Source organism: Oryza brachyantha, chromosome 6, assembly GCF_000231095.2.
Source record: "Oryza brachyantha chromosome 6, ObraRS2, whole genome shotgun sequence".
Taxonomy (NCBI): Eukaryota; Viridiplantae; Streptophyta; class Magnoliopsida; order Poales; family Poaceae; genus Oryza; species Oryza brachyantha.
This window is the reverse complement of record NC_023168.2, coordinates 14,110,864-14,122,988: the sequence shown is the minus strand read 5'-3', so window position 1 is coordinate 14,122,988 and position 12,125 is coordinate 14,110,864. Positions and strand designations below refer to the sequence as shown.

General features: G+C 43.8%; 1 protein-coding gene across 1 annotated transcript; it reads left to right on the top strand.

The window, feature by feature from the left end:
* Positions 1-1,713: 1,713 nt before the first annotated feature.
* On the top strand, positions 1,714-3,168 carry LOC102708069 (peroxidase P7-like). Its single transcript, XM_006656979.2, has 3 exons — positions 1,714-2,015; positions 2,141-2,332; positions 2,399-3,168. Exons 1-3 carry the CDS (start codon positions 1,785-1,787, stop codon positions 2,948-2,950), a joined length of 975 nt encoding a protein of 324 aa, XP_006657042.2. The 5' UTR covers positions 1,714-1,784; the 3' UTR covers positions 2,951-3,168.
* Positions 3,169-12,125: the final 8,957 nt, after the last annotated feature.

Genomic DNA, 12,125 nt, shown 5'->3' with positions numbered 1-12,125 from the left:
GTGGAGCTCCAGCCTAAACTGCACCACGTCTGATACCGCCCTGATTGTAGGACATAATATCTTCTTTATCCAAGTCAAAAGATGTATGATATTAACCTTATCTCTGTTAATCCCTACCAGATACAGATAGGCAGGTACATGCGGATGTCCTAAATTCATACGTAATATCCACAATATTATTTTTAAAAAACTGTATAAATACCACATATTTTGTTATGATTTTTTAGTATTTAAATCATAAATTATATTTTTAAACGTATATAGCAAATTTATATATAAGACGGATCGTCAAACACTGTAAATTTAACATTGGTGTGAACCGTGACATTTCACAGTAAGAAACGGCCATATAAATAACCAAAAGAAATGATTTTGTGATACATGTAACGTGTGAATTTTTTCTAAAATCATACAGACGTAACTATAATAGAATTATAGTATAATTATAATATAACTAACGTGTAATTGTAATGTTTTAGCAGTAAATTATATATGTCTATTTTTTTATTTGCATGAGATTTATATACTAGTTACATTTATAATTATAAATTAGATACACTATAGCTACATTATAATGTATTGTAGTTATTCGTGTGTGATTTTAGGAAAACAAATGTATCAGTGATATATATGCATGGTATATCGGAAACCAATAGTAGCCGTGCACCGGCCACCGCAGATTGAACAGATACGTACGGTACACTACATATATACATGCATGGTATATGAGACCTAATTAAGTGGTCTGTCCTTGATCGATCTCCAGTACCGATGCGTTTCGAAAACTAAAATATTCATATCCTCGGAAGATTGCCGAAGCATCCGTGCTTAATAGTTTTCAAACCGTATAGCACGCAAGCTGGATCCAAATTGGCATTCACCCAACACTGCAGTGTATCGAAACCATCATCATGTTTGCGACCAATACGACCATTCTTCAGTTCTTCACCCAGACCCAGCTAGCGAAACTTCCTCATGTCATGACTCCTGAGCCCGTGGATCGAGATGATGAATCATTCATAGTATGATACTAGCTAGTGTCCCGTGAGATGGGTATCGACGACGTGCGCACACGGGCCACATATAATCATTCATTCCACTGTATGGCTATAGACTATAATATTCAGGAAAGTGACGAGCTAACACATGCAATAATTCGGGCCGATATATATCGAGATTGCTCATGTTGGCTACTGGCTGGCTAACTACTAGTTTAGCTCTGAGCAACGACGTGCAGAGGCTGGGGAGTGGGGGCAGTACGTGGGGCCCATGTGCTTGCATCCCCGGTACGTGCCCGAACAGATTATTGGTCAACCAAGTCCGGCTGCAGACTGCAGAGAGTGCAGAGAGTTTGGCCAAGAATTTTGTTCTAATATCCATCGATATTTTAATACATAATATAGTTGATTTTTTATTATATATTTGATCATTTGTCTTTAAATTTTGCATGAAAATATAAATTATGATTAAATATGTTTAGTAATAAAGCCATTATAATAAAGTAAACAATAATTTTATAAGATTTTGAAATAAAACGAATTATCAAGTGTGTGTGAAAAAAGAAACTAAACGACGTTACGAGGGAGTACTAGTCTACTGCCTCGTGTGTGCCGCATGCAGCAGGAGATCCAACCGAACCGGTCACTGCGTACACGCATGCATGGATTGGCGGTAGCATGGCGCCGTGGCGGCACACTATAAATTGGGCGTCATCCTGTTCGTCTCGTCGCATCCAACTCGGTCGAGCAAGAGTTGTATTGTGGTTAGCTAGCTAGAAGAGAGAGATGGCGATGGCCGGAGCGATTCGCGGGCGGGCACTGGTGGTCGCCGTCGCGGTGGTGGTCGCCGTGCTCGGGCGCGCGGCGGAGGCGCAGCAGCTGTCCCCCAACTTCTACTCGAGGACGTGCCCCAACCTGGCCAGCATCGTGCGCTCCGGGATGGCGTCCGCCGTGCGGAACGAGCCCCGGATGGGCGCCTCCATCCTTCGCCTCTTCTTCCATGATTGCTTCGTCAATGTAATTAAGCATCCAAAATTTATGCAGCTTCATTTGTGTCTGTTAATTGTTTCTTTTGGGGGGCTGTTGCTGCTGCTGATGAGCTCATGATTGAATTGTTGTTTCTCGTGGGTGGGGGTTTGCAGGGATGCGACGGCTCGATCCTGCTGGACGACACGTCGACGTTCACCGGCGAGAAGGGCGCCGGGCCGAACGCCAACTCGGCGCGCGGGTTCGAGGTGATCGACGCCATCAAGACGCAGGTGGAGGCGTCCTGCAAGGCCACCGTCTCCTGCGCCGACATCCTCGCGCTCGCCGCCCGCGACGGCGTCAACCTGGTACGTGAACCAACGCGTCACTTAGGCTGAATTCTTGTGCCGGTGGCTGACCTGACGGTTTTGCAGCTGGGCGGGCCGACGTGGAGCGTGCCGCTGGGGCGGAAGGACTCGCGCACGGCGAGCCAGAGCGCGGCGAACAGCAACCTGCCGGGGCCCGGGTCCAGCCTCGCCACGCTCATCTCCATGTTCGGCAACCAGGGGCTGTCGGCGCGCGACATGACAGCGCTCTCCGGCGCCCACACCATCGGCCGCTCCCAGTGCCAGTTCTTCCGCAGCCGCATCTACACCGAGAGCAACATCAACGCCTCCTTCGCCGCGCTCCGGCAGCAGACCTGCCCGCGCTCCGGCGGCGACGCCAACCTCGCGCCGTTCGACGTCCAGACCGCCGACGCCTTCGACAACGCCTACTACCAGAACCTGGTGTCGCAGCGCGGCCTGCTCCACTCCGACCAGGAGCTCTTCAACGGCGGCTCCCAGGACGCGCTCGTCAGGCAGTACAGCACCAACCCCTCCCAGTTCTCCGCCGACTTCGTCTCCGCCATGGTCAAGATGGGCAACCTGCTGCCGTCGTCGGGCACGGCCACGGAGGTCAGGCTCAACTGCAGGAAGGTGAACTAATTACCAAGGATGGTAAAACCCAGAGCTCACTGCATTTGCAGGTGATTTCCGATGATCACCGACGCCCTGGGAACCATGGCGCCGGCCGGTGAGATCATACACATGGAAGAAACAACAACGTGCCACCCTTGTTTGATTTAATATATATTACCACAAAGTGTAATAATGTACAACAACACTTGTATGATGATAGTGATACTACCATGGTAAAATATTGCAACCACGACATATATATTTTCTGTGATGATAAATACACTTGTTGCTGTTGAAAAAGGACAAATTAAGAGGTTCCTAGCTCACTTACCACAGCTTGATTTTTTAGCTGTCGTATCGAAATGGTGGCACATGCAAGATGAATGCGATGGGCGCTGTCGGTTTCTACAAAAGTCCACACGAATTTGACGCACCTTTCCTTTTGGTGATTTCAAAGAAAACCAAAGGGGAATAAATTCGCCGCGTATGGAATCTTCACGGTTTGATAGGCTTATCGGTAGTTCAGGTGGTGTTTAGTTGCCAAAATTTTTTAACAAAAACATCACATCGAACGTTTGACCGGATGTTGAAAGAGGTTTTTGGACACGAATGGAAAAACGAATTTCACGGCTAGCCTAGAAACCGCGAGACGAATCTTTTGAGTCTAATTAATCCGTCATTAGTACATGTTGATTACTGTAGCATTTATAGCTAATCATAGACTAATTAGGCTTAAAAGATTCGTCTCAAGATTTCTTTCATAACTGTGTAATTAGTTTTTTGGTTCATCTATGTTTAATGTTTTATTTAGGTGTCTAAAAATTCAATGTGATGTTTTTGAAAAAAATTTTAGAAACTAAACAAGACCTCACTACATCACTCCTAGCATTCAGACATTCTAGCATAAATTCGAGGGAGAGAGAGACAGAGTGAGGAACAGAGTATCAAAGAAAAACAAAAGAGAGGAACAAGGCACCAGTCAATCTTTCTGACAAAGAGCAAAGAATCAATTTGTTATAAAACTTTGCAATAATAACGTGGTAGTATATTCCTTCAGGTATATGGACCAAACGTTTCTTTCATTATTGGAAATAAATGAACAAAGAACGAACAAATAGTTTTGAAAAAGAATTAAGGAAATGATGCGTCTGGTCTCTCCAGCCACTGCCAGAGTGTAAATGATTCTCTTTTGTTTAAGAGAAGAGCATATCCTTTTTCTCACAACAAGAGAAAAAAAACAGGTACTTTGCCAATTTCAACCTCAACCTCTTTCCTTGCAGTTTTCAGCACTAGTTGAGATATTAAGGGCTTTCTTAGCAGATGATTTTTTGGGGATTTGAACTAATTTTATGGAGGACTTATCGATTTATATATTTATATGGCACTGTAAGAAAAATCCTATTTTCAGCACCAATTGAGATATTAAGGGCTTTTTTAGCAGAGGATTCTTACAGGGATTGAACTATTTTTTTTAGGATTTATCGATCTCTGTATATTAATTAAGCACTTTAAGAAAACTCCCATTTAGTTAAAAAAAACAAAACAGCATTGGAAACACCATGAACTCTTTTATTTCATCTTCTCAGCACTATATAATTCCATCATTTAAAATAAATAAATGTGAATTTTATGACCCTTGGTTTACTATGATATTGATTTAATTATGAAATATACAGTACTACACAATCCACGGTAGGTGATGGCCTTATAGGTGTCAGTTTCTATTGAACTGACTCCTATATTGAACTGACTCCTATAGGTCATTTTTCATCAAAATGGGAAAATATTAAAAACATGCACAAATATATTATAGGTGCAAAAATTGGAACACATAAAAAAACAGAGCAGATTAAACCAAGCCTTTTAACTAGGGTCCCCTTCACTGTGCCGCATGAACGACTGATCTCGATACTACGATGAGTAGCAGGACATCCGTTTGGAGTACTGTACAGGTTGAGCCTTTTTGTTGATCGTGTGTCGGAGTCGGACGCCTACAAGTGTTCCATTGTTTGTCCATTGACCACCGCTACCCCTCGACAGTAAACGTGCAGTAACAGTGTTCATGCTCGACCTATAGTACGTACCCAAGGCCATTTTGGTGAAGGAAACCAATACATTTATATCAGAGCTTTTTTAGAGGCAGGAACTTTATAGATTTTTATACGAACAATAGGTCACCATCCCACATGTAGTGTGCGGCTATGCTATTTGTTTTGAATTACTCCATGTTAAATAAAAATTACAAGTGTTCAGTTTAGCTACAACTTTTCAATTATTATAATTCAGTCACTACTATAGACCAACTCCATGGGTATCCATTGAGAACAACTTACAGATACCAAATTCTCAATTGGTACCCTCTAGGCAGTACTAATGACCTAGGACCATTTATGTCGGCTCTACAACTGACACCTATAAGTTCTAGCAATCAAAAAAATCGTGTGCCTATTGTAGTCGAACCAACCGGTCCTAGACCACCTTGCAGCGAGGGCTGATGTCACCCTCCACTTCAGTTGTATGGGGCATAACGCTATTGCCTTAGGGCAAATGAGGAGGCTAAAGAACAACTGGTGTGTTATGTGGTGATAGAGATGGTAACTACAGCGCTACAGATTACGATAAGGCATATCCAGGAGACCTCACTGATAGCCCTAACGAACCTTAGGTTCCTCGCACCTTTCCATGGCTCAAATTGATGGCTTGGAGGATCGACAAGCACCTATCGTGAATGCACCGTAAGTTGCTTTTTCTGGTAGTGTTTAACGGGTTGCTTCTTGTGGAAAACGTCTTGAGGGCAAGCCAAGGAGTCATCGTCAGGGTTCGCGTTACCGTGGTTACCACCGCGGTAACCGCGCCCTCCGCCGAGGCACGGCTTCGGTAAGCCGCGGTAACCGAGTTTAAATTTGAGGAGAATTTAAAAAATTTGAGGAAATTTAATGAAAAAAATATATGTTGATATATAGTGTAGTTTTGTCAAAGAAATTAATAAAAAAATATATTTCCGGCGTAATTAAAAATCATAAACGAGTATTTCGGAAAACAAAATTAAAAAATAGCCTATTGCAAGTAATATTTTATAGGAAGATGGTCAAGAATATATTGTGTTGAGTCATTATTAATTTACACTAGACACTTGGGTACATAATGTTGAAATACAAATATACAACGATGGATGTATGAAAAATATATATAGAGAAAAATTATACGTGCATCTTAGTATATACATAATAGTTTTATTTATAATAATAAGTAGTAGGTATAGTTGTGACGCAGTAATCAAAATGAAGTTGTCGTTTCTTGTTATTGGAGTGAATTATTTGGTGAATGGTGATATGCCGGTGTATGTTTGTATGTTGTAATATCAAGAATTTAGAAAATGTCATGTGAAATTTCCTTGTTTTCCCTATAACATGTCCTATTATTATAAATATAGTCACAAAATATTTTCCTATTTTTTATGTATTTTTTTAGATTTTTTAAAGTTTTTTTTTTATTTGACATCACATCCGCGGTCTTCTCGCGGTAACCGCGGTTTTGACTAAAAAACCGCGCGGTAAGCCGCGGTAACCGCCCTTCTCATGTGTTGTTACAGCAAGTAGTTACCGCGGTTTTCGCGGCTTACCGCGCGGTAACCGCGGTAAGCCGCGAAAACCGCACGAGTTTAAATTTAAAATTTTTGGATTCAAATTTATCACGGTTTTTACGGTTACCGTGCGGGATCCGCGGGAGCGCGGTACCGCGGTTTTGGCGGCTTGCGCGGTAAGAGGATCCCTGGCTGCTAGTCCAACAAGCTCGCAACTTTTGTATGTGCGTGCAAAAGATGGCCGCGCGCTGCAGTGCAACACACCCTTTTATTTTCCCCTCTGCGCAAGGTCAAACCCCATGCATTCCCATCACCCCTCCCCACCGACGGAACGAAGCTGTACGTAGTGCCTGCCACTATTCCCCCGGCCCACACTAATTGTTCTCTACGTGCAGCAGCCAGCTTCAATCGGCCCCGGTCCCCCGCAGATTAAGCGCGGGCCCCATACCATGCCCGGCCGGCCACCAGCCACGGAGCAGTAGAGGCGCACCGCACCGAGGCCGGGGAACCTGTCAGGTTGGTGCGATGTCGAGTCGTGGAGCAGAAAACGGACGGGCACGGCGGCGGTCTCGCCCCTCGCGGCACATGCGCTCGCTCGCTCGCTCGCCGTACGTCTCCGCGTACCAGTAAAACCGGCCCCTTCTTGCAGTGCTCGCAGTCGCAGCCAGCCGCGGGATGCGCGATATGGGGTATGGGGTGCAGTGGTACGCTGCTTTGCTACGGTGCGCGCGATGGCGTCCGTCCCATGGCTCCAGTTGTATAGATATCCCTACACGGCGCGCACCCCCACCACATTCTGCGCTAGCTCGTCACAGCTTGCCCGGCCGGTTTCCCCGCTACCTCAAGAGCTTTTTGCCTCCTCCCCGACGGAAAGCTGTGGCGCAACAACCAGAGAGGGTTCCATAACTTCGGTTCTTCCGGACCAAAAAAAAGAAAAGAGAGATATGGTGCCTTTAGTGTGCGTCACAGTGACAAATATCGGTGTCCTTTAGTTTGTCCGTATAGTGTTTGGCTTCCGAAATGTCCCATAGTGCGACGTTCCGCACTATAATATACTGCTACAAAGTGCACGCTAAGTAGCCTATTCTTTTAAAAATAGATTTTTTTAAAAAATGTTACAATGTTGTTATTATAAAAGCTACACAAATAAACTGTTAACTGATACCACCTTCTTAAAAGTATTACTCCATCCGTATGACGTTGTTAATTTTGTGGCATAAGTTTGATAAATCGTCTTATTGAAAAATCTTATTAATTATTATTTATTTTGTTATTATAGGATTTATTATTAAATATATTTTAATCATAACCTATATTTACACATATTTGCACTAAATTTTTGAATAGGCAAATAATCAAACATACGTCAAAGAAATCATTCATTAAAATAGAGAGAAAGTATTATGTAACCCTATATGAAAGAATAGCTAGCATTACAACTGGACTACTCTCTCTAGTCATAAATAATAGATATATGGAAATTTATCACCAAGATATTTTGGCAATTGTTGGATCGGGGGCTTGCATTGTTCGGTGGGAAAATTGGATGGTTCATATATCCATGATGATTGGGATGCAGTAATTTTGTGGGAAAGCTATTGTTTTTAAGAATACAAATTTGATATTTTTGACAAAAATTAGTTAAACTTATGATTCTGGTCATCAATTCATATTGAGTAAATTTCATAAAACTCCATTAACTTTGATCAAACTATTACAAAACTATAGGTTTAACCCATTGTATCATGAAATTATAAATTTAATACTAAAATTTATCATAAAATTATAGATTTAAGGAGGAGTACTATCAAAAACAACATATTCAATAATGAAGTTACGACAAAATTAAATATTTTAGAGTTTAAAATCCTTAGCATTACTATTATGTTGAAATTATAAATATTGTGGTTTTCTGATTAAATTGGCACTAAACATGTAGTTGGGATAATTTTACTTGTAAATATGTAGTTATGTGATAATCAACCTTACATCTGTAGTGAAATTATAACGTTGTGGTTTTGTGATTAAATTGGCAGTAAATGTGCAGTGTTGGGATCATTTTACTTGTAAATATGTAGTTCTATGATAATCAGTGTTACATTTGTAGGTTCATGACAATTTTGCTTCTAATTTTGTGATGTCATGATCAAGAGTTTATGACAATTTGATTAAAGTATGTGCAGTTTTGTGAAGTTTACTCATTCATATTAGGATAAGTTTATAATGTAATAATATTATTTTTAAGAAAATATATATGTATATAAAAAACTTTTGTTTCTACACTAAGCATCTGAGATATTTTGCATTATTTTAATTAAAAGTTAGACTAAATCTTATTCTAAACGTCAAATATTTTGATTGTATAGTGTGTAAATTGTAGACAAGATAAATACAAGACAAGAAAGGAAACTAGAAAAAGAATGCTTCGGGATTGTTGAATGCTAATCATACTAACCCATGTCTAGCGGTAGGCATTCGGTCAGACCAAAGAATATGGTCTCGGTCTTCGACTAAGGCCGCGTTCGGGAGATGTGGGTAAGTTAATTTAGCCAACGTGAAAAACGGAGTAATAGATTAGTATATAATTAATTAATTAATAATTATTAAAAAAATATAAAATAGATTAATATGATTTTTTTAAACAACTCTCATATAGATTTTTTTTGCAAAAAATACCCCGTTTAGCAGTTAAAAAACGTGTACGTAGAAAACGAGATTTGTAAGTTAACTTACCTACTGCCCCGAACGCGACCTAAATGTTGGTCATTAGAAACTTAGGACCGATCAGTCTTGAGAACAAATGAAGATTGGTCAATTCGACTTGGTCTTGGTCACGATCAAAAATAGGCAATACTTTCATAGAAGCACAAAGAAACCATAGAGATTTTCAACAATTTTATAGCACAAAATCACAAAAAAAAAAGAATCATGGGCAGGAGAGAGCGAAGACACTGGGTGTGTTTGGTTTCTCAACCTGGCTCGCATCCCTCACCCAGGATGCTCTCGTGCTGCACCGATTCAGCCTGGCTGGGCAGCGATGCTCACCTCTTGCGTATCTACTCGTCCTGGCCCAAAGGGCGTTTTTGCACGTGCCCAGCCTGGCTGAGGTGCCGGTCCAACAAAACAAACAAAGAGACATTTGTTGGCTTGATGCAATGCTGGTGTGGTGCACCCAACCAAACACGACCTTACTGGGTTGCATGCCCAGTGGGGGTTGGGATGTGAAAATTAGGATCTACTCTTGTTTTAGGCCTAGTGGATTTGATGTTGCATTTGTGATTTTTTGCTCAATTCGAAGTATTCAACCTTTATGGTTAACTGAGGGGTTTCAATGTCTTAGTCTCTGCCCTCTCATTTCGATTTAGTCTTTTTCTACTCATCCCTACCCATTCCCTACATTCTCTGCCTAGCTTGTTCTCACCCCACAAACATTGCCATGACCTCCAAAGGTCTGAAATTCACATTGGTTCTGTGGAAGAATTATTGAATTTATGCTTATTCAAACACTATTTTTATTCCCAAATCATATTACGAGTGTATTCGATTGAGCGAACACAACTTATATCAGCTATTTCAAGCACCCCTTAGGTTGCGTTCGGATGTGGCGGTAACTTACCTAGATTTCCTCGTTTTTTATGTGCACGCTTTCCGAACTACTAAATAGTGTATTTTTGCGAACATTTTTATAGGAAAGTTGCCTTAAAATATCATATTAATCTATTTACATTTTTATAATTAATCATGTATTAATCTATTACTAGCTCTGTTTCATATTGTAAGACTTTCTAAGCTTGCCTGAATTCATCAATTGATAAATGTATATAATTTATATCTTGTCTAGATTCATTAGTATCCATATGAATCTAGATTAGACTAGAAAGCCTTAAATTGTGAAACAGAGGGAGTAGTATATTCTCTGCGTCGGATAACTTACACCAAATATAAACAAGCCGAACGCGGCCTTAGGGCATGTACTATGTAGGCTACTCACATGAGGAGCCCTAGGATGCCATGTAGGATGAAGCCACACACTTCACAGTGCGAGCTCTTCAGGTGGGCCCTACAAAATAATTTATTTTATTTACTTTTATGGTCAGCCAATCTCTCTCCCCTATCTCCCCTTCTAACCTCTCTCCTCTCCCGGCGAGTGCGCACGGCGGAGCTCGCGGCGGGCCACGGTGGCCGGGTCGCCAGAGCTCAGCGGCGCGGGATCTCGGCGGCGGCGTCCTCGTCGCGGTGGCAGAGCAAAAATGGAGGGTGCGGCGAAGCTCGGCGGCGCGGCGGTCAGGGGCACTGGAGCTCGGCGGCGAAGCTCAGCGGCCGCGTCCCCGCGGCGGCGCGTCGTGGTCGAGCAAACTCGGCGGCTCGGGATCTCGATGGCGGCGTCCTCCCCGTGGTGGCGGAGCTCTCAGGCGGGGCGAGCTCGGCAGAGGGCGGCGGTGGCCGCGTTAGCGCGAGATCTCGACAGCGGCGTCCTCCCCGTGGTGGCGGAGCTCTCGGGCGGGGCGAGCTCAGCGAAGGGCGGTGGTGGCCGCGTCAGCGCGAGTTCGGCGGTGGCGAGGCGAGCTAGGCGTCGACCGCATCGGCACGAGCTCGGCGTCGACAGGGCGAGCTCGGCGGAGGACGGGGCGATCTCCGGCGTTTTCTCTCCTCTCTCTCCTACCTTTTGAGCTCCATTCTGACAAAGCCACTGGTTCTTCTGCAGGGGACGTGCGACCTTGCTGGGGCACGGTGTATGATGATTTGGCAGACTAGCTCTGACGTGGCAGGCTAGAGCCATGCCCCAGGTCAGAGCATAGTGCATGCTCTTAGTCAACTAGTCTCACGGAATGAGTTAGCGTAAGAACTTGGTCGTGACCTGGGTTGAATCCGCTGGACGTGCGACACCTGAGACTATATAATGTGGCGGGCCAGACCGCAATTCTCTTCGAGCGCCTTTAATCGGTTCCCCCAAGTGGCATCAGAAATGTCACTCACACAGATGACCCGGCGCCCGATCGATCGAGCTATACCCAGAGCCCACTAACGTAGTGTGTTTCGAGCAAAAGGGGCACACCCACTCAGAATGCAGCGTTTTCGGGCATGCACGGCCGCTTTCTGTCATGTTCCGAACCTTCGTACATCACGCAACGACGAAAAAAGACGGAGAGAGAGAGAGAGAGATACGAGTTACTAGCACAGCTAGCGCGATAGATGGTGCCCCCGGCCGATCGATCCGCCTCCCCCCTCGCGCTCTGTTCCCCAAAAGCGAGGACGCGCCGCGCCGGCCGGCATCGTGGGTGCCAGGCACGATCGATCGGTCGATCCATGGTGCGCCGCGCACCACCACCGGCGACGATCGACGCAGGTACGTACTAACGCGTGCCTCGAGGACGTCACCACATTCTCGCGTACGTCAAACCAATCACCAAGCTAGTGCGGTGGCACACATTACTACGTACTGTTCTTGCACATTGCCGAGCAGATCAGGTGGCCATTAAGACGAGCATCATGCACTAGCTAGCTAGCATACTACTACTATAAGTGCGAGTTGCTTGCAAAGTGTTTCGTCAATCCATCCATGCATGTTGTTGATCACGGCGAGGTAGTGTTGCGGCCGGAGCAATGGGGTTCTGGTTC